The sequence below is a fragment of the Vicugna pacos genome, chromosome 13 (assembly GCF_048564905.1).
Source record: "Vicugna pacos chromosome 13, VicPac4, whole genome shotgun sequence".
NCBI lineage: Eukaryota > Metazoa > Chordata > Mammalia > Artiodactyla > Camelidae > Vicugna > Vicugna pacos.
This window is the reverse complement of record NC_132999.1, coordinates 51,253,483-51,276,125: the sequence shown is the minus strand read 5'-3', so window position 1 is coordinate 51,276,125 and position 22,643 is coordinate 51,253,483. Positions and strand designations below refer to the sequence as shown.

Sequence of the window (22,643 nt, the reverse complement as noted above, 5' to 3'; positions counted from 1 at the left end):
ATTGTAAATGAAATTGTTTTCTTAATTTTGTTTTTTGGGTTGTTCACTGCTAATGTATAGAAATACAACTTATTTTTGTAGTTTTATATTTTAGTTAGTTTTATATTTTTGAATGGATTCTTTAGGATTTTCTCTATACAAGATCATATTATCTGCAAATTAAACTATTTTTCCTTCCTTCCAATCTGGATGCCTTTAATATTTTCTTGCCTACTGTCCTGCCTAGAACCTCTAGTACAATGTCGAATAGAAATGAGGGAGTAGCCATCCTTGTCTTGTTTCTGATCTGGGGGAAATGCATTCAGTATTGCACCATAAGTAATGGTGCTAGCTTGGGTTTTTCATAAATCCTCTTTATCAGGTTGAAAAAGAAGTTTCTTTTTATTCCCAGTGTGTTGAGTTTGTTTTTTAATCATGAAGAGGTGTTGAATTTAATTAAATGTTTTCTGCATCTATTGAGATGATCATTTTCATCCTTTATTCTACTGATATGGTGTATTATATTAAATGATTTTCAGATTTGAAGCCAATCTTGCCTCCCTGGGATAAATCCCACGGTATATAATCCTTATTTATAAGTTGATGAATTTAATTTGCTAGTATTTTGTTGAGGATTTTTGCATCTATTCAGAAGAGCCCTCATGCCCATTTGCAGTTAATCTCATTCCCACCTCCAATCTCAGGCAACCATCAGTTTACTTTTTGACTCTATAGATTTGCCTATTCTGGTCATTTCATACAAATGGAATTAACATGTGATCTTTTGTGACTAGCTTTCTTTAACTTAGCATATTATTTTTGAAGACAATCTCATCCATGTTGCATCAGTACTTCATTCCTTTTTGTGGCTGAATAGCATCCCATTGTCTGGATCGAGTATATTGTCTCTTCATCAGTTGATGGATATTTACATGTTTCCAGTTTGGGGCTATCATGAATGATGCTATGAACGTTCATGTAGAAGTCTTGTCTTTGCATGGACATGTTTTCATTTCTCTTGAGCAGACACCTAGCAGTGGAATGACTGGGTCCTATGGTAGTTTTACATTTACAATATAGAGAAACTGCTGAACTTCAGAAATGGCTGTACCATCTTATATTCCCATCAGCAAAGTATGAGGGCTACCTCGGAACTTATTTAAACTGAGTGTTTCTGCATCGAAAAAGTGGTGATAATATTAACACTGGTTTCATAAAGTGAGCATGAAATGAAATTCTCACGCGTGAAGGACTTAGCATGGCACTGGATCCAGACACACATAAAGGCTTAAAAAATGGCATCTTTTTTGTTCCTTCATCTGTGCTAATGTCTCACACCTCAAACCTTGCTTTGCTTACCTGGATGGGATTGTCTTCGTGCCCTCCATGGAAGCTGACTTGTTGGTGTTGATTTCCAGGCTCTTCTCATTAATCAGTCCCCTGTGGTCTAACAGGATCCCCCAGACCTAGTCCCTTGATCCTACTGCCTTTAAGGTCTGTGGCAACCACTTTGGCTCAGCAGGCAGTGCTCCATGATGCCACCCTTGTCTGCTGGATGTCAGGACAGAAGGCATTGATTGCTCTGCTTGGAAGGGAGGTCTTCCATCCTCCATATGCCCTAACTCCAGGCTACTCCTGTTTACCCTTTAGGATATAATTTGGGCATCACTTCCTCCAGGAAGCCTTCCCTAATGACCACCACCCCCACCTCCAGCTCCTATAATGTATATTACTACAACTGTCACATCATTTTGTAATTATATTTTTATATGTCTGTGTCTTGTGAGCATCCTGAGGATAGGGGCTCAGGATGCTCACTTCTTACCCCTTCTTACCCACTTCTGTCTCCCTTGTGCCTAGCACATAGCATGCATTCAAAAACCCGTAAGTAACCATATCCATGTACAAAGTATTAAGTTATATATTAGCATCAAGGAAAATTCTACCAAAAAAAAATCTGAACTGGGCCTTGAAGAATAAACAGGAGCCTGCTCAGGTGAAATGGAGATGAGGAAAATATGTTTTTTCAGGAACTGACAAAGAAGTCCAGTGTGGCTATGGGTGGTGGGAAGCAGTGGCAGTGAGGCTGGAAAGGTAGGGTGAGCCAAGTGAAGGGACACTTCCTCCTGAGGGGAGGGAGGAGCCATCCATCAAGGAGAGGAGTGACATGAGAGCTGTTTTAGAAGGATCTCTCCAGATTAGTGAAAGGAATGGCTCTCAAACTTCAGCTGCATTAAAACCACCTAGAGGACTCATTAAGACACAGATTCTGGGTCTCACCCCTCAAATTTCTTATTCAAGTCCGGGGTGGGACCTGAGAATATGCATTTCTACAAGTTCCCAAGTAATACCGGTCTAAGGGCCCCACTTTGAAAACCACTGATTCAGAGGGGATGGAGAAGGATGGGGAGCAGTGAGAATATTAAGGAATCCATAGAAACAGCTCAGGTGAGAGGTGATGGAGGTGGGGCAAGGGCTCACATTTTAGATCGGGGTGCTGCTAACTTCTCACCAATAAGTGTCTTGTTGATGAGAATTCAGGCACAATAATAAGCCAGTGTGGGAAAGGAAGGCTGTTTCCGGGGAGAAATCAGTAATTTGGTCAGAAGAGTCCCTGCCCCCACAACCTGGGAGGATCAGACTCACACTTGGTAATGATCTTCAGAAAGCACAACAGAGACAAGGCACCCAGAGTTGACATTTAATGCCCAATCGTTACCACACAAGGAGGTTCACACGGTGCTCATCAAGGCAGGACCCAGGGCAAAACCAGAAATGAGGACGGAGGTAAGTGACCCATACGGAGTCCCAGCACAGGGACCAGGTTCCCTCTAGACACATGTGCCACATACAAGGCTTCTTCACTTACCCAGGAGCCAGCAGGGTGACCGGGCTCTGGTCACTGAGGGTTCCCGTGGGAGAAGAGGGTCCCAGGATGAGGTGGGGAGCTCGAAACACAGTGATGAGAACCAGAAAGCTGCTTGCAAACAACCCCAAAAGGCTTTCGCTTCAGACGCTTTAAGCCACACAAGGCTTGGTCGCGGAACACCCACACTCACTAAAGACTAAATATGGCACAAAACCGAGGCTGCGAACACTCAGGGAGAGAAAATAAGGTCAAAACCACACTAGAGCCGCTTTGACTTGCTTCAACCTCCTCCTCCTCCCTGCATCCGGGCAGGTCAGACCACAGCACGGCCATGGGGAAGGGACACTACTCTGGTTTTAAGAAATCTCTTCAAATCTCCAAGTCTAATGAACAATTTAATGCTACTGGGTTCCCTGGAGCCTCTGAGCCTTGGAGGCCCCTGGGGATATGAGTGACATGGGGCGCTGCTGGAGGTGCTGGGAAATTTCCTGGTAGAAATAATGTACCTCAGAAAGAAACTGTTCTTTATTCTACTCTGGTTTTAAAGTTTACCAGTTCCCTGAAGGCAATTCCACTCAAAATGCTTCTTAAAGCACCTGATGGAACCTGGGTGGTTTCAGGTGTCACTGGCAAGAAAGAGGCACCAGCATGTTTCCTACCCTGAGCCTGAGGCTTGGTCTGGGTGGTCCAGCCTCTGGGCCAGGCCAGGTATGGAGGGGACAGAACAGGAAGAGGTAGGGGCAGCTGCCCTGGATATCGGCCTTGGGCCCAAGGGGCAGCCCTTCTGTCTAGCCTTATGGCTGGGCATTTGGGGAATGAGATTAAATTCTGGCCAGACTTCACCATTAAATTCATTGCTGGTGGGTCCTGACGGCCTCTTCTTCCTTTTCCCTTACTTCTAGGAGAAAGCTCTAGACAGAGGTCCAAGGTATAGAAATCAATTATCTCTGCCCTCAGAATTGGTGTATGGCTAAACGGCAGCCCAGCGGAAACCTCACAACAGCACCGCCGTCTCCAGCCCCACATGCCACAAACCAGATCCCAGGCAGCACCCCCTTCCCCTACCCAAGGGCCAAGGTGGTCCCTTGGCCCTGGGCACACTGGGCTTCAAAACAGCCTTCTGAGGAGGCCCGTGGGAGTATTTGGGGAGGGGAGACCAAAGGCCCCTCTGTAAAGCATACAAAATTAGCCCTGTTTAAAGAGTGGGGCATCTGTGATCATTCCTGAGAGGGTGCTAACTTGGGGACCCAGGAAGTTGAGCAAATGACAAGGTATGACTGTCCACAGCTGGACATTAACTCCCATTGGACCCCGCCCCCAAAGAAGTCCACTTGCCAAACTTTAGATGCCAGTAGATCAGCTCAGGAACAATTCCATGGAGCCAACCTCGTACTTGAAACCAAATTAATGCTACAAACTTAAAAAAAAAAAAAAAGTGCTGCCCAGCTGAGCCCTTGAGGGAACCAAGCTCCCTGAGGGTGGGTGGTGGGTCTCTCAGACCACCACTCCTGGCTGCCTCTCTCCAGAAGGCACAGCCTGGTTCAGCCCAGAGCACCCCCACCCCAGGTTGGGTTGGGGAGGAGAGCTGACCCCCACACTTAGCTGAGTTACAGGGACAATGTTGGACAGTCAAGCCTCTGGGGGAGGGGATGAGGCCAAAGGCCTTCTCAGGACCCCAAGCCTGAAGAGGAAACCAGAAACCCTCTCCCCATTAGCTGCCAAGGTCTGGTCTGCAACATAAGACTCTCTTCCCTGTCACCCCTTCAGCATTCCTGTGACAAAAGGAACCAACATGCCATCAAGCCGTGGTCACTTCCGTCCTTGGGGGTCTGTGTGAGAGCTGGGGGGGAAGGGGAGGCCCTTAAAAAATCACTCCCTTCAACAGATACAGCAAAAAAATCCTTCCAGAAAAGGGAAGGATGATACCTGCAGCTACCAGAGGTGTTTTCTGGAAGCTTCTTGTCTATGGCGGGGCTGCTTCTGCCTCCCAGGTCCTCAGTGTAAACCAGCTCCTGTCCCAGCGAGAGGCAACAATGGAGAAAAGGTGCCCCTGGCAGGGCTATAGCTGCTCCCACGTTCGGGCCCTTTTTCCCCAGGGGCTCTTCTGGGCTGACTCCCTGGAGGATTGTTTTTTACATTCCAAGGGGAGGGAGAGGTAAGGAATTCCATAGGATGAGGTCTGCTCCTGTTTCGCCTGGGCGGGGGCTGGCTCCCTGGAACCAGCTCTGGGACACAGGAGACCAGCAGTCCTGCAGCCCTGCTCGCTATAATTAGGCAGCCCAAGTGCAATTAGCATTCCAGCAGGCTGGACAGCCCTCAGAGGCCCTGCCCCTGCTGCTATGGGGAATCGGGGAGGTGGCCTGGGCCCCTGGGAGCCCTGGCCTACCCTTGGACAGCGGACGGCGCTGGGCCTGTCTGAGGAAAAAAAACTAGGAACTAGAACTACCTCCCTGCTAAAACTCAAGGAAGGCAAACAAACAAAACTCAACCTGAAATAAATACAAAGGCATTAAGTGCTTCTTGATAAGTTGAGGGTCCTAATTGCCCCTCACAAGGCAGTGGCACGGCCTCTACTTGGACCCGGTCACCTCCCCTGTGGCCCTTCACGTGAGAGGTCAGAGGTCAGAAGACTGGCTGGACCTTCCCAGGCCCAGCTCCCGTTAGGAAGGACAGGACCCAACCCCTGATAGGCTCCTCACCCATGTCCTCCACATCCCCCTGGACAGTGGCGGCCGGCGGGTGGGTAGGAAAGGAAAGGGGGTGTCCCCATACCCTGAGGGGACCCTCATGTCCCCTGTCCTGTGCAGGCAAAGGGCCTGTCGGTCTGTCTGAGAGGAGGTAGAGACCGCGCAGGACTGCTGGGGGCAGGCAGGGCCATTCAGTTAATCAGCAGGTCCCCAAGGTCATATGAGTCGAAGAGGTCACTGATGCCCTCCCCTCCATCCAGGCCCCACAGGTAGTCGTCCTGATCCAAGGGCGGGGAGAAGCTGATCAGAGGGGAGCTGCACGGTAGGGTGGGGGACAGGAACTGGTCCTCGGTCTGCTGCAGGAGTGGGTGTGGCAGCTCCAGCATGCTGTCGGTGGCCTCCAGGGGGACAAGGGATGGCAGGAGCGGCGGCGGGACCTGCTGGGACATCAGTGCTGGCGCTGGAGGCAAACAGACAAGGGTTATGCCTGATGCTGGTGCTGAAAGCCTCTGGTCAGATCTCCAGAAACAAGAACAGCCTCCAGTTCCCCGGACAGCTGTGTACTCTGCCCGTCTCTCCTACCCTTCCCTGCATCTAATGGCACAGGGACACCTCCTTTTCCCACACCAGCTCCAGCAACTGCCCTCATTCACCCACACTCTCTCCCCTCCCCTCTCCTGTCTCCAAACCCACCTCCACCTTCTACATTCAACTATATCCCCTGGCACCACCAAGGCCCTGGCCCCTGAAATCATTTTCTCTTTCCTGCCACTCTCCCAGATCATTCCCATCAACACACAGACATCCTCTAACAACACCGAGTTTTAAAAAGAATCCTTCCCTGACCTCATGACTGTCTCCAATTACCAGCCCATTTTACTGCTCCCTTTCACAGTGCATTTCTCAAGAGTTACCTATGCTCACTCTCTACTCCCCACCACTATTCACTCCTCTACCCACTCCAACCTGGGCTCCGTCCCCACCATGCCACTGAACCAACGACCCTGCGTTGCTAAATCCAATGGTCAGTTCTCTGGCCTCATCCTCTTTGACCTTCCAGCAGAATCTGATGTAGTTGCTCACACCCTTCTTGAAACATCTTCTTCACTTGGCTTCGGATGTACTAGATTCTCCTGTTTCCTTTCTCATATCTCTGGCCGCTTCTCCCAGGTCTCCTTTCCTGGGTCCTCCTTCTCTTCTTCCCAACTTCCAAGCCCTGAAGCCCAGGGCTCCATCCTCAGATGCTCCCCTCTGGCTGCACTTCTTTCTCCCCAGGTGATCTCAGCTGGCCTTGGGGCTTTAAATCCCTCTCCAAATCTACTGCCAAGTGGACGCCCACCCTCGGGGCTCTGGGCTCCTGCGTGACTACTCCTGCTTCACCTCTGCTTGGATTTCTGAGCTACATCAGAACTCAGCCTGTCGAAACCAAGCTCCTGATCTTCCCCCAAACCTGTGTCTTCCCCCATCGTACTGAATGAACCCCCTCCCACTCAGTTGCTTAGGCCGAAAAGCCCAAGAACCATCTCTAATCCTGCCGTCTCCCCTGCACCCAAACCAGCACCAAGTTCAGTCAGCTCCGCAGCCAGATCAGCCCTCTAAGCTGCCCATTCCTCTTCAGTTCTGCTGCTTGATCCTGGCGCCAGCCCCCTCCTCTCTCACCGAGGCCCCTGCCCGAGCCTCCTACCATTCACCTTGCTTCGACTCTTGGCCCTTGCAGTCTGAGCTCTGACTTAAAAATGGCTTAGAATAAAATCCAAGTTCCAGGCAGGACTGAGACGGCCCCCACATACCTTTCTATTCTCTCTCCCACCTGCCTCTACTGCTCACACTCAGCCTCTCCAGACACACTGGCCATCACCGATTCCTCAGCACACCAAGCTCAGTTCCATTCAGAGGTAAGGAGGTGAATTTCCCACACAGGGATGTGGAACCACTGGATATCTGCTGCCAAATATACTCTGAATCTCACCCAGAATTTCACCATTTGAGTCGTTCCTTACCAACCAAGCATTGCTTTGAAAATACAACCATGCTGCTGCGCCAGACCGCCTGAGCAGTCTCTCACTAGTGTAACTCTGGGCAAGGGACAATGTTCATAGGCCTCCATTTCCTCATCCCTAAAATGAGGAGGATGATACCTGCCTCAGGTGTTGAGAGGCTTACATGGGAAGTGCAGGTAGACAACAGCTGGTCTGCAGAGACCCCTCGCTGCGTCTGCCGGCTGCCCTTCTTAAAAAACAATAATAGCCCCTGTTTGCTAAGGGCTTGCCCGGCAGCTCTGCTCTCAGGGAGAGGCCTGTTTCACCTCCTCAGACACTCAGACAGCGCCAAGGGAGGCACTGTTGTTACCTCTGCTTACAGGTGAGGCAACTGAGGCTCAAAGAAGCCAATTAAATGTAGCATTTGAATAAAAAGAAAATCAAATGTTGCAGAGGACTGCAGGTGTCAGAGTTAAGACGCCTGGCTTGGGAGCGAGGAAGAGGACAGCCCCTCTCACCCCGCTATAGGACCCAGCACTTCAGTTTTCTCACCAGGAAAAATAGAGCCCACCTCACTGAGTTGCTGGAAGCAGCTACTAAGATATCACAAATGGGAGTCTCTCCCTCTCTTCTTTCTCTCTCCCTCTCACCTGTTGCCTCTCTCGCCAGAAGAGAACAGCTCTTTGTAACATCTATGCCCCCACCACACCCTGAATGGCTCATATTCACTTAAATATCTCCAAACCCACACATAGTACATGTTCAATTCACATGAGCTTTTTAAAAAAGTCACAGGCACGCTGTATCATCGCCTGAAACCCACCCAATAATCATGAAGGAGTTTCAATGTCTCCATTTTAGAGATGTGAAAACAGAGGCTCAGGGAGGTTAGAGCGACTCTCCCACAGTCGCCCAGTCACAGGAGGTGAGGCGCAGACTCAAACAAGTCTCCCAACTTCAGCTCTAGTGCCCTCAGCCACGTTTAGGTCTACCTCAGAATGTCGCAGCCCGGAGGGATGTTAGATGACTCCCGTTCAAACCCCTCCCATCACAGATGAGGAAAACTGAGGCCCCAAAGCGTTAATGATTCCCCTGGTGGTGCCAGAACTAGGATGGAACCTGGGTCCCAAGACTGTAGTGGCCTCCTCTTTGCATGTGGCCCCTGGCGCAGACCTTGGGCTGGAACATGCTTCGTGTGCATATATGCATGTGTGTGGGTGTTTACCTTCTGGAAAACTTCCTCCTGCTCTTTTCAGCAGGTACAACACTCAGAGGCCACGTGGCAAGGGTGGAGAGGGGCAGCAAGGGAGCGGGCCCCACACAGAGCTGGGTTCTGGGCTGGCCCCTCCACCAACTGTTCTGTAAGCCTCTACTGCTCTTGGACCTAGGCTCTTGACCTGTACAACTGAGGTAAAAACTTCACCCTTGCTTATGCAGTAGGTCCCACACCTCTGCCCAAGGTCTCAAAAGACAACCGAAGGTTCTGACTCTGGAGAGCTGTGCACATGTTGACAGTGGATCGAAGAAGCAGAGCGCAGGCAGAGGAGGGAAGACAGGGTGGGGCACAGGTCTGGGGTGGGAGATAGGCACTGGGAGGTGCCCAGAGGGACAGATGGCTGGTGGAGGGACAGCCCTGGTCCCCAGAGCAGGTCAGGAGCACAGGAGAATCACTAGAGAAGAACTGGGAGTCTGGGCTCTTGTCTAAGCTCTGCCACTAACTTGCTGTGTGACCTTAGGGAAATCACTTGCCCTCTCTGGGCCTCAGTTTATTCATGTGTAAAATGAAGGGCTGAGTTACACCATGGGTCAGCAAATTTCTGTAAAGGGCTGGATAGTATTTTAGGCTTTGCAGGGCACTTATGGTCTCGTCACAGAGTCACCCTACCCCAAGCCCCCAATTCTTTAAAAATATGAAAATCGTTCATAGTTCATGGGTTATACAAAAACAGGCCAGATAGTTTTATTTACCCTTGAGTTAAAGAAATGAAAGCATCAGCTTCCCCAATGAGATAAGGAATGTGCATGTGCTTTATAAAGTGTAAAGTGCAACGCACACACGTTGGGGGAGGACAGCGTCCCTGGCTGCTGGGTAGAAGGCAGGTACTCAACAAATGATGATATGGAAGAGGAAACTCCAAGGCTGGTCACTCTTCCCACCTCCTGTCCCTCTGGACAGAGGGTCTTACCTGACGATGCCATGGGTTCTGTCATCCCAAGGTTGGTGCTGCTGCTGGGCTGAGCGGAGTCAGGGCTGGGGCTGAGGGTGGAGGTGGAGGGGAGGGGCTCCTTGGAAGGACTGTCGGGCTCCTGCACCTCTTCTGGGCACAGGTAGACTTCGATAGGCCCCTGCGTGCTCTTCAAATATATCTGCAGGTTTTCCTGGAGAAGGGAGAGAGGCCAGGTCATGGCTCTGGGCAGCCGGATGCTTCCTCATGGATCACGAGGCTCCCACCACTCATGCCAGCAAGCTCAGCTCCTGAACTGGGCACTGGGGCCAGCCCCATTTGGTAGATATCTGTCTGGACCCTCGACCCCCTTCTTTTTGGGAGAAAGCCTTGATTTTTCTTTGGGAAATCACTCTTCCCCTACTCTCAGGCCTGAGCTGGTGTCATAAAAGCTGTCTTAACCACAGGCAGGGGCAAGCCCACCTGGGGACGGAGTTGGCCCAGAGAACAGAAGAGTGAGAGATGGCAAGTGTGAGGCCGACTTGAAGTCAGGGTTTGAGATCTGCATCCAGCCTTGCCTACGATCTCCAAATCTTCCCCTGGACCTGTCACTTGGTTCCCCACAGGCCCCTCTCAGTTAAGCCAGTTGGACTTGGCTTTCTGTTATTTGTAACCAAGAGACTGGGATACCTGGCCTTCCCACCCCTGCCTCCTTCCTACCCCATACCCGCAGCTTAAGGCACGACTATCTACACACACGCCATTCTAGCTGGCGTTCAGGTCTCCACGCCCGAGCTCTGGCCATTCCTCTGCCTGCCCTTACTTCACCTGGCAAAGAGCCTATTCATTCTTTTTTTTTAATTATTATTTTATCATTCTTATTTCTAATGGAGGCACATGGGAAACGAACCCAAGACCTCGTGCATGCTAAGCACATGCTCTACCAATGAGCTATACTGAACCCCTGATCCTATTCATTCTTTAGGACTCAGCTTAACTGTCATCACCCGTGGGCTTTTCTGCCAACTGTCCTTTCTCCAGGCCCTCAAAGCGTATCTTCAGTCTATAAATGAGAGCATCACTGCTTGCTTGGTTGGGTCTTTTTCCCACAGGTCCTGAGCTCCTCCAAGGTGAATGGCAGGGCCTTATTTATGTTAATTTTTTTCATTAAACAAATTATTTCTTATAAGACTCTGGGCTAGGGGTACCACATGGGTGGAACATGCTTTTGTGGAGGTTACATTCTTATAGACGAAGCAGAACATAATCATCTAATCACCAATATATCTCAGCAAACAGAGGTTAAACATGATGGAAAAGGACAGGTGGTTATGAAATCTGGGGGGTAATTAGGGAAGGCTTCCTGAGGAGGTGATGTTCAGGTTGAGACCTATAGAATGAATAGCAGCAAACCAAGAAGAGAGAGGGAAGAGTATTTCGCTGAAGGGAACGGTATATGAGAAGGCCTAGTACTAGGGTCAAGTTAAGTGTGGTGGGGAAACTGCAGGCAGGTCAGCGTGGCTGCAGTGAAGACAGATCGGGGGCAGCATGAGAGAGGAGGCTGGTGAGGTCAGAGCACAGAGGGCCTCAAGTGTTAAGAACTTTGGTCTTTAACCTAGGAGAGCATGATTAACACGAAAAGATTATTGTGAGTACTAACCCCACTGAGTGTGGGTACATGTTGGCACATGCAAGGGAACGGAGGGGCTGGCGGGATGAGGGGAGAAATCAGGAATACACATCTTCTCAGGCTGGTACCTGATCCAGCTTCCACCACTTCTGCCCTGGCTCGGAGACCATCATCTTGCCGTGGCCATCAGCATGGACCTGGGAAGACTGGGACTGGGCTGTACCAGGGACGGAATCTGCAGAGCTGCCCGGAACTTTCCTAACCCTGCTCTCCACCAGGTGCTCGCCTCTCACCTCATTCCTGTCAGGCACTTCCAGTCTTGTCTGCGGAGGGGCCTTGACAGCGATCACCGTCTGCTCCTTAAAGTTACCCACAGCACGGATGTCCTGGTAAGTCACATAGGCCAGTGTAGGGGCAGGAGAGTCAAGGAAAAGTGACTGGTCAAAATTCAAACCCCCAGCCTGCCAGGAAGAGATCTAACCCACCTCTCAAAGCCTCTAAACATCTCCTTCTCATTCCTTATGGAACTTACAAATAACCCCAAACTGTAACCTGTTCTTTTAATATCATAAGCTAACTTGGATCCCTTTAGAAAGCAAATGGGGGTGTAAATCATTAAACAAAAAAATACTGCCTTATATCAGTTTTTTACATAAAGGCTTCATCTGCCAAACTAGATTATTAGCTCTGAGAAGGTAGGAAAAGGTGCCTTATTTCTTTCTATTTCTCACAATGCTTACCATCCTTCCAAAAAGGTCAATCCAAATACCAATTACACAGTCAAAATGTGGGGAAAACGTATGAAAAGCCATTGCAAAGTCTATGCTCTTTGACCTCATCATTTCAATCCTAAAAATCCAACCCAGGGAAATAAAAAAAACTTGGGAAAATGTTCTATACATAAAGATATTCATCACAATGTTGCTTTATAAAGGCAGAAATCTAGAATCGATCTAAATGTCCATCTCAGGTCTTAACAAATCAGAGTGGTCTGAGTGGGACATTCTCAAGCCCTTTAAAATGAGGTTAAGCCATATGAAGCTGCTGTTTTTAGAAGTAAAAAAAAATGGTCCAGTATCAGCAATTTCATGTGGATCAACCAAATAGGAAGGATATGTAACATAAAAACCATCTATGGTAACATAGTAAGTGGAGAAGAGCAGGATAAAACCTTATGTGCAGCAGGTACACGCTGTATTTAAATAACACACACCTGGTGCATAATTAAGGAACGATGGCTGTGTCAAGGCGGCAGCTTTCTTTCTTTTCTCCATTTTCCAGATTTACAGAAATGTACTTGTCTTATCTTTATAATGAGAAAGTAACTTCAATAGACATGAGAGGAAAAGCCACTAGGGAAGGAAGGACAGAAATGCCAGAACCCTAGGGTGGGTCGGTCCTAGCTGGAAGGTACAGCACCAACTCTGGAGAGTTATGAGCCTACAACAGCTCCCCTGCTCCCGGACCCCTCCCCCTCAACCAAAGAGGATATCTCTTGTTGGCCTTGTCCTCCGTCAAGTGCTTGAAGTTCAGAGAACAGCTCTGGATGAGCTGGTCCAAGGCCTGCTCCATGCTCATCAGCTCCTTCAGCTCCCGCCCCAGCTGCTGCTGCTTCCCCGGCCGAGTGGGGTCTTCAAATAGTTCCCTGCCTCTGGGGACAGAGAATTCCTCCAGCGTTAGTCTCAGTCCACATCCAGGGACCCCAATCCCAGGGCTGCTGTGCAAAGCTGCACAGATGGTATGGACAAAACCAGGAAGAGGCCACTCAAACGGCCTACAGTGGTGTCTTCTAGGTTGTACAAATCAGTGGTCCTGCCTAGCTCCCAGGGAGCTGCCAGGGATTGGAACTTGAGGTTTAAAAGAAACAAGTCAGGGTCTGACCTCACTTTGGGGGGGCTTTCAACTCTATCTACCCTGTGCTCCAGGCTTCCCCAAATGGTAGAGAGCTGGAACGACTTCAGTCCTGATTGCTCCCCCTGGGTTCTTTTAGAGTTCACGCCAGGGGCTGCAGGTCTGTTCTTTAAGACTTTGTAGAGTTGAGAAAAGGGTCCGGAGTACTTATATCTCAGAGCTGAAAGGAGCCAGAGTAACCACAGCTCAGATCCCAGGGGACTTCCCTAAGTTAGGAGAGGGCAATCTTGGAACCCCTGACTCAAGAGAATCTGGGGTCCTTTTAGCCTTTACATGTCCTAGAAATCATTCTCTGTCCCCGCCGTGCTTACCTAATATTCCCTCAGCACACTCCTGCTCTTCCACCCATCTCTTAAATACATTTGCTCCACTCCCAGCATTTAAGCCTATTGGATGTTGCCCTTGCTTCTCCCCGCCAGCACTTGTGCCCATTGGATGTTGCTCTCAGGCCCGCCCTCCCCCCAACCCGCGCATTCACAACTTTTGGATCTTGCCCCTGGTTCTGCGCATGTGCGCCCCCTGGTGCCATCGGCCCCACCCAGGCACTCACACCCACTGGATGTTGTTCTTGGCCTTCTTGCGGATGAGCTGGATGCCCTCCAGCACATTGGTGATGTCATAGATGCGGCGCTTCTGCACATCCAGCACCTCAGCAGCCCAGTTCAGGTCCAGGACCCCATCCTCAGACTCACTCAGGAGGTAAATGAACTTCTTGGTGAGCAGCCCCAATGACGTGTCATAGCGAGTCTTCTCCCCGGGTGACTTGGGGGCTGAGGAGGAAAGGGGCTCAGTCACTGCTCAGAGAGGGCCCCCTGGGGAACCTCTTCCATTGACCTGGACCCACTAAGTATCCCTCTTCAGATGAGCACCCACTTGCCAGTTTACAAAGCATTGAGAGGGAGAGGGTCATTCACCACCACTGTCCAAACAGGGAATCCAATACCTAGAGAGGGAAAGTGACTTGCTGAAGGTCTCACAATCGGGGGTACAGTCAGGGCTGGAAACCAAATATTCTAACTCCTGGTTTGCACCTTTCCACCAAAGCTCAGGGCAGCCATAACACCACCACCAAATACTTACTGTGTGTAGGTCACTGTTCTAAGCACTTTCCATATACAGCAAATTTAATCCTTACAACACCCTATAAGTCTGGTGTACAACCATCCCCATTTTACAGATGAGAATACTGAGACAGACTAAGTAACTTGCTCAGCTCACCCATAAAGTGGCAAAGCTGGGATTTAAATCCAAACCGTCTGGTTCCAGAGTCTTCCTTCCTAACCTTTCCTGCCATTATGTCAGAATTTGGAATTAGGGTAGGGAGGGAACAATGAGCTTGGATTTGAGAAAATGTTTATACACTTGCTTTTTCTCCCTTCCAATTTTGATAAAATTGACATACAGCAATGTACAAGTTAAAGGTATAGACTTGCTTTTTCTTTCTATGTGTAGCCCAATGATTATCTGAGAGGAATTAGTCCTATTATGTCACATGTGGCAGGTTCATGAAAAGGTCCCTTTCTTAATGAAGTCGATGTCACAAGACCGCATCTCAGCTGCAGCATCTTAAACCACAAGAGGACTTTTGCAATTTAGTGACTTGCAAGTCATATAGCAAGTTAGTGGCCAAACTATTTCTGGAAACTGAGTTTTAGAGAGTCTCAGATTCCTCTGGAAGGGGACTTTAGAACCTCTTAATATACAGACAAATACAGGCAAGTATTCGGCACACACACTGATTTGTCAATTTTTGCACCCATGGCAGACATTACTGATTGATTAGCGCACTTAGGATCCTTTAATAAATAGCTCTGGGCAGCCTCTAGCAATCAATTGGAAAGGAAACTTTCATGCTATTCCTGATTTAGCTGGGCCTTGTTTTACAGATGAGACAACTAAGGTTCACAGAAGAGGAGCAATCAGTCAAGTCAGGGCAGAGCCCTGCCCAGATCCCCAAATTCCAGACTCTCATGCTTCCAACCCAGTCACAAACCTTCATTAGGTCTCTGTCTCCCCAAAGTATTGTTCCTCCCTAACACAGTTGCTTGAACTCCCTCTTTAAGCAGAGTATTGACAGAAAATATCAAGAGGCAGCCATTCCCTCCAACTTAGCTTTAGGAAGGCATCATGTGTGCAGCCTCTGGATCTTAAAAAGCTTCACTTCCCTTTCAATCACTTATTTACCTGTCTGCATGTGGGAGAAAGGCCCTGGTTAGCTCCCATCACTCTCTGAGCTGGATTATTTCTTTTAGAAAAGGTCAGATCGAAGTGATTTCAAAACTTTAAAAAATAGTAAGCTGCCAAATAAAATGCCAGTCATCATGTTTAGATCATGAGAGCGATGTATAGTGTGGGAGGAGCCATGCCAGACCTGTGTGTATGGGTTCTGGTCCTGACTCCACTGACTAGTCGTGACCTTAGGCAAGTCACTGACGCTCTGAGTCTCCAGCTGTCTCGTCAGTAAAAGGGGGATAATCCCACCTCCTGGCAGGATCCAGTGAGAATGCACAGGAAACTGCTTTGTAAACCAGAAAGTGTGCTACAAATATTAGTCCTGGTGATTTGGGCAAGGCTGCTGTCCCCTGCCCCTGCCCACCCCACCCCCATCTCCTGAGCCTGCCCTTAAATGCCCCATTGGCATGGCTTACTTTTGGGGCTGGGGAGGCCATCCACTCTAACGCTCTTCCCCTTGGGGGTCCGGAATTCAGGGACCGCAGGCCTCCCGATCCCCTCCAGGTCCAGCTTCCTTTTGGCCTTGGGGAGAGAGGGGAGAGAGAGGCAGAGTTTGAGCATCATTCCTCCCCCGACCCGGGGCAAAAGCACTGAGGCCGCCAGCAGCCACCTCCTGCCTCAGTTTACCACCAGTCCTGGGTGAAACAGCACTGTACCTGGTAAGGAAATTTCAAGACCCAAAAAGTGAGCTCTCAGGGGAAGAAGTCCTATTTCTGGGGGCACACAACACTCCCGTCTTTGGAGGCCCAGGCACTTGAGACTACTAAAGCCAGTCTGGGTTTTAAACTCAGGATTCCTTAGTAACAGGCCCCAAGGTCACTTCTACATCCACCCCGCCCCCAACCCCTCCACTCCCAGGAAGGAGCCGGTGGGGCCTAAACCACGTCAGGCCCAGGAGAGCCCCTCCCTCCCACTGCCGAAGCAGCTGGCCCAGCCAGCCTGAGTGCCCATCACAGCTTCACAGCTGGCCCTTATCAGGGTGGGGCTGGGCATCCACCCAGATCCAGGGCACTTCCTGGCTCAGTGCCACACCCCAGGGAGGTGCCCACATGAGAAGCAGTGCAAACATCCCCCACCCCCATGTTTGGGCTCCAGCTCAAGGGCCCCAGGCCTCCTGAATAGACTTTATTTGCCATTCTTTCTTCGCTGAGAGGGGCAGACAATGAATCCTTCCCCTGTGTCTTAAGGACAAGCAGCTGAGGTCCCCCTGCTCCCCCCTCCCTGTTCCCGCCAAGCTTGGGAAACACCTGCTGGGGAAATCAAACCACAGACCCATCTGCTCCTCTCCACCCCACTGCCACCCGGCCTCAATTACGCCCAGAAGCTGCACTGCCCCGGAAGGGGCCTCTCCTTGTTAGGGCTGGGCAGAGGCAGGGCGGGGGCACCGGGGCATGGGGGCACTGGGGCGCAGGTCAGAGGCCTGGGCTTGAATCTTCACGGGCTCACTGTGTGACTTGGGGAAATGCTCCACATCAAGGAGCCTCAGTTTCCTCCTCTATAAAATGGGGTAGAATAGATCTACGGCAAGGGGCCATTGTAAGGATTTAAGCAAGACAATCTTTGTAAAGTGCTCAGCCTGTGGTTCAGTACACAGTAGGTGTTCAGGAAATGCAGAGTCCCTTGCCTAAAATCCAATCTTGGCCTCTTCCTTGACAAACTATTCTGGAGGTCACTGAGACCATTTCCTTCTTCTGCCCTTCCCCCAGTCACCCGGACACCCTACGCTGATGGGGAGGGAGAGGCTTATTTTAACCTTTGGTGGTGAGGTCATGCTCAGCAGGTCTGAGACTTCTAACCGCTGCTGAGCACAGCTGGGCTGACAGGTGTGGGAGGTGGTGATGGCTCTTCCTGCTGTCCCAGATCTCTTCCCCCAGTTCCTGCCTCCTCCAGGGAGTCTTTCTGGACTGATTTGAGGAGCCTGGCAATGATGTTCCTCTCTTCCACTCCCACCCAGACCTGGACACAATTACCTTCTTGCTTATTGCTCTTGAAGTCTCTCTGGAATATTCCTTTTCTAATCTCCCAGCTGGTGAGATGCTAGATTCTAGGAAAGGTGACCTGCTCTAGCCCCATCTTGTCTATAGAACAAGTCCCAATCATTCGCTGAGACCTTCTACCTGCCTCAGACCAAACCCCAGCATTCATCACCTCACTGAATCTTCCCAACACCATGAATCCACATTTTACAGCTGAAGTAACTGAGACCTGGTGAGGTCCAAGGTCTTTATCAATCCTGATCAAGGTTGTCCAGCCCAGGATCCTGCATCCATCCCTCAGAAGGAACACCAAGGACAGGGAAAGGAAGAGAAGTCAGGCTGAGTTCGACCTAAGGCAGAGGTGGCAGCCCGGTCTCTCCCCAACCTCACTCACATCCCCCACTTGACAGAAGCCAGCCGCTGCTGAGCTCACAGAACACAACAGGAAGAACGTCACTACCTGCAGAGCAGGGAGGAGGGGAGGACCTTGAACAGAGTACCTGTGCTGGGCCTACACTTGTTCATCCGTTCTACCTCAGCACGGCAATCCTTCTTGGCAGACAAGTGGAGACTGAGAGAGGTTAAGCCACATGCCCAAGGTCACACAGACAAAGGGCAGAGTTTGAACTCAGGTCTGTCTGACTCCAAAGCCATGTATCAGGCTGCTCAGCTCCAACCCACGCACATTGCCCAAGAATTTGCAGGAATTTGAGCCAGGGCCTGGCTATGCCTACCTGCCCACATCACTTTCCTTTACACACACACACACACACACCAGCCCCCTCCCTTTTCTTCCTCTCCTTTGCCCTTATCCTGTGCTATCAGGGTCCCTAAGCAGCAAAGTGTCCCCTTCTTGAGGACATCTCTGACACATTTGAGCACTGCCCAGAGAAAAGTTAGCTCATGGATAAACCTGAGCCCGCAGAATAGAAGTAGCAAAGGACAAGCCCAGGAGGAGGGCCAAGGAGAGGCTGAGTACAGGTGGAGTTGGAGTTGGAGCTGCCCGGGCTCCCATCTAGGCTCGGTGAGCTGGGCAAATCCACTGACCTCTTGAGCTCCATCTGTAAAATGGGGATGCTATGCTCCCCCCTACCGAGGATTTGGTGAGAGTGCAGCCGAGTGCTTGCTCACACAGGGATGGAGAGCTGCAGTCACTGAAGCAGCAGGGGCACTGGCAAGGGGAAAGGTCCCAGGTGAGCTCAGGAGTGTGGGAGATGTGCCGAGAGCAAAGGCCAGCTCGGCTCTAACCTGGCCTTCTCAGACAGCCCCTGGGCTGTTTCTCACAGGCCTGCCAACCTCAAGGGAGACAAGCAATGCTCCTTCAGCCCTAGAAGTGAGAAGGCCAGAGATCCCAGACATACCCACTATGGGCAGCAAGGTGAGGAAACTAGGGCACAGAGGAGGGGAAGTGACCTGCCCAAGGTCACACAGGGAGTGGAGCCAGGTCTCTCTGAAGCTCCAAGTCCTAAGAGAGATGGTGGGGGTAGGAGCCAGTGTAAGGGGTTGAGAGCCTCGCTTCCAGATCCCCGCTCTGCCTCAAGGTAGCTTGGGAGGGACTCGCTGCCTTGCCTCCCGAGGCCTACATTTCCTCATCTGACCCGCCTTGTAGGGTTGTTCATTAAAGTCTTCATTTTCTTCCCTGGTCTCAGAGGATATTTGGAAAATACAGACAAACGAAAAGGAAAGAACTCTGCAGAATCCCACCCTCTTCACAGGTTCCTGCAGGGATGACACAGAGTGAGGCCATGTACCCCACCGGCTGGAGTAGGGACTCAACCAAGAAGCATCCCACGCCTTCTCCAGAGGTGGTGGAGAGCACTCCAGCCAGGGAGCGAGGAGACCTGGGTTCCCGCCTTCATTCTGCCATTGAACTTGGTTGCCATCCCAGGGCAGTGCCTAAGGTCCCTTTAAACAGCAGCTCCCCAACAAATCCTGCTCACCCTGCACTTTGCAGTCTGGCCACAAAGCAAGCGGCCACACCCAGGGTTAGGTTTGGAGCTGCTCCAGGTCACACCCTGTTAAAATGAGTAAGCAGGGGGCCAAGACCTGCCCACAGGGTTGCAGGGCACTGGGCAGCTGGGGACTGACAGGAGAAAGGGCTCTGGGCCCTGGAGGCCTTTAGGGTGATCTGATGTAAGGAGACTCTCCTACTTCTTGGCCTGGGACTTGGACAAGTGATTTCATGTCTCTGTTCAGTTTCCTCATCTGTAAGATTCCTCTGGTCCCAGGCATCTTGACCAAGATAACGAATGTGAAGAGTGCCAAGCAGTGCCTGGCACACCAGAGGCATTCAGTAAAAGAGAGTCATTCTTGCTGTGATCTCTGAGCCCCTTCGGGAGGGAGGTACAGACAGATGCACTTGGCTCCTCTGGGAGGGAAGCAGTTCAAAACCACAGCTGTTACTGAAACTCTGACTAGTCGCCTGAAAGCAGCTGGCCAGAGGAGAGAATGGGCCCACCACTGAGCCCCCTCCCTGCGGGCACCCAGCTCCTAATCAGGCAGGACTGGAGAAAGTCAAGGCTGCAGAGAAGAGACTAATGATCACCTGCCTTGTGGGTTAGACACCTCCCTGTACGACCTTGGACAGGTCACATGCCCTCTCTGAGCCTCAGTTCCCTCCTGCAATATGGAGCTACTAATAGCACCTTACTTCACAGGGGGCAAAACTGCTTTAGGCTGTAAACTGCTGAACAGAAGACAGATACAAAGTCCTGGTTTCCTTTGGCTGCTTGACCTGTAAAATAGGAATAGCACTCCTGCCTCCTTCCTCCTAGTTGTAATAATGTGCAGGAAGGGGCTCTAAAAAGGTTAAAGCTGTGAGCATGGGCAAAGCATGATCCCCATAGCAGGGAGTGGGGAATCTGCCTACAGCCAGAGACAGCTGGGGGCCTGTGCCTGCTGAATGATGAAAGTCTGATCAGATGCCTCTGGGGCAGAGCGGGTGGTCTAACCCCTGTACCTGAACTAAATTCACCACTTACAACAAAGCAAACCTACAACATCCCCGTTTCCCCACCCTGGAGCCTGCTCGTAAAACCCAGGACCTGGAGCTGGAAGAGACCTGAAATGAGTTAGTCCCACAGCTACCACACACACACACACACACACACAGAGAGAGAGAGAGAGAGAGAGAGAGAGAGAGAGAGAGAGAGAGAGAGAGAGAGACAGAGAGACACTTTAAAGAAAAGAAAACTAAAGCCCAAATTGGGGCCAAGACTGGTCCAAGGACACAGTGTAGTAGTGGCAATCAGGACAAGAAACCAGGGTCCCTAACTGCCACCCCCACTCCCTCAGGGCTCTTCCCACTCCACCCCTACCCTATGGTTGTTTCGATTCTCATGGGCTCCAGGAATTCCACTCCCACAAAACACACCCTGTGCCTGGTGCCACCACACTTTGGGCCCTCCCTGGCAACGGCCTGGGGGCTTGAAGAGGGAAGAGTCAATCTGAACAGGAACTCCAGGGGGCTGCCCCCAACTTGCACCTGCTACTGGCTGTCTGGGATGGAAGACTGGGCCTGGGGGAGGACCTAGGGCAGATAATGGGGAAAGAGTTAGCTGAATGGAAAATTTGGAGTCTCAAATTTTTAAAGCCCCCACAGTGTCCCGTAAGAGACCTGCCTCCTATTTTAAAGTCCCCACAGTATCTCCAGGCTCAGCTCAGTGCGGGAACCCTGGACAATAGCAGGTGCCCAGTACTAGTTTCTGGGCTAAACAATGAATGAAAGAATGAATGAATGACAGCAAAGTTGATTCCATGGCCTTCCCCAAGGTCACAGGGTGCACTGGGGGTGGTGGGTTGGATCTCCACACTCCTGACCCAGTGCTCATTCCATTCTGCTCCAAGGGATGAGGTTATTTCATCCCAAGTCTGAAAACGAAACGCTCTTCTACTCAGCTATTGGGGGCAACGGGTTGTTCTGGAAGCTGAAGACTCCCCTTCTCCCTCCCCAGACTCGACCTGCTTCACTCAAACTGGGTCTCTGGCGCCCATCCCGCCTCTCCCACACCCGGAAAAGCAGAGAAGGAAGCGTGGGTGTGGAGGGTCCCAGCATTACCGGCAGCCGGCCAGCCGGCACGCATCGCACAGCTTGACCCTCAGGTCCGTGGGGGGTGGCGTCGAGGCAGGTGCCTGGCGCTGCAGCGGGAGGCACAGTCTGCGGGTACAGCTGGGTGTAGTAGGTGGTGGTGGCCGGGCAGAGCTGGGGGCTGCTGAGGCCAGGCGACCACAGCTCGGTGGGGCTCATCGCGGGCAGCCCCTTGGGGGACGGCCCGGCGGCCGGAGCCAGGGCCCGGGGCCCTCGCAGCATGGCGAGCCCAGCCCCCAGCTCCCCAGCCGGGCCTGGCGCGCCCGCCGACACCGGCGGGCTCCCGAGCCCGCGGCGGCTCACACCGCCCGCGGCATGGCGGGGAGGCCGGGGGAAGCCGCCAATGGAGCGCCGGCGGGGCAAGGCCGGACCCTCCCCTCCTGGCCCGCCGCCGAGCCGGGCAGCGCTTGGAGATCGCCCGGCGGCGGCACGGCCAGGGGCTGCTCCGCCCCGAGGGCGGCCGCGACCCGCTAGGGCCCAGTGCCCCCAAAGGCTTCGGCGCTTGGGGTCCGGCCGGCTCCGGGGAGGGGGTCTCTGGGGTGGCTGCGGGCTCCGCAGAAATGCGATGCTCTCGGACGGGGGAGGGGGACTGATTGCACCGACTCCCTCTCGCCTCGCTCTCGAGTCCCTGAGCTTTTCTCTGCTTCTTTTTTTTCTTCTTTTTTTTTTTTAGCGCGAAACTGCGTGCCGCGAAATTCGGATCTCCCGCGGAAAATGCCGCACTTCGGTTGGTCGCTGCAACAGGGACAGGCTCCACCCCTCAGAAAGGACCCGTCCCCAAGGCGGCGATTGCAACACGAGCTTGCTGCTTAAAGGGGCCACCACACCTGCTGTCGCCTGGCAGAAAAACAGACTGGGAGGGTGGTTCCAACACAGCGCAGAGACAGCCGCACTCTGGGGACTGGGCCCGAATTCCCTGGGGTCGGCGGGGGGAAACATTTTGGCGCGGAGTTCTGACCTGAGCCCCGACCCAGCGGTACACTGCCCGGGCCCCAGACCTTTTGGTAGTCTGGATTACAGCTCAGCTAACATGTAGGTATTTATATTCTTTCCCCCTGTAAAACGAAAGCCAGGAACCTGTTCTTGACAACGGCGCGAGGGGCGGAGCCTAACATGTATATACCCCTT

The 22,643-nt window shown here is 51.5% G+C and overlaps 1 protein-coding gene across 1 annotated transcript; it reads right to left on the bottom strand.

The window, feature by feature from the left end:
• Positions 1-2,668: 2,668 nt before the first annotated feature.
• On the bottom strand, positions 2,669-22,154 carry E2F2 (E2F transcription factor 2). The gene is made up of 7 exons (XM_015237675.3): positions 21,486-22,154; positions 15,869-15,974; positions 13,771-13,990; positions 12,802-12,960; positions 11,603-11,717; positions 9,701-9,893; positions 2,669-5,995 (listed from the first exon to the last, which is right to left on the bottom strand). Exons 1-7 carry the CDS (start codon positions 21,735-21,737, stop codon positions 5,727-5,729), a joined length of 1,314 nt encoding a protein of 437 aa, XP_015093161.2. The 5' UTR covers positions 21,738-22,154; the 3' UTR covers positions 2,669-5,726.
• Between the last annotated feature and the right edge of the window lie 489 nt (positions 22,155-22,643).

Excerpts from the sequence above, each read along its gene's own strand:
- E2F2 (XM_015237675.3), bottom strand. The coding sequence starts at position 21,737 with ATGCTGCGAGGGCCCCGGGCCCTGGCTCCGGCCGCCGGGCCGTCCCCC. Across the intron at positions 12,961-13,770 it reads AAGAACAACATCCAGTGGGT|AGGCAGGGAACTATTTGAAG; the intron begins GTGAGTGCCTGG and ends CTCTGTCCCCAG. Across the intron at positions 9,894-11,602 it reads AAGTGCCTGACAGGAATGAG|GAAAACCTGCAGATATATTT; the intron begins GTGAGAGGCGAG and ends TCCCTTCTCCAG.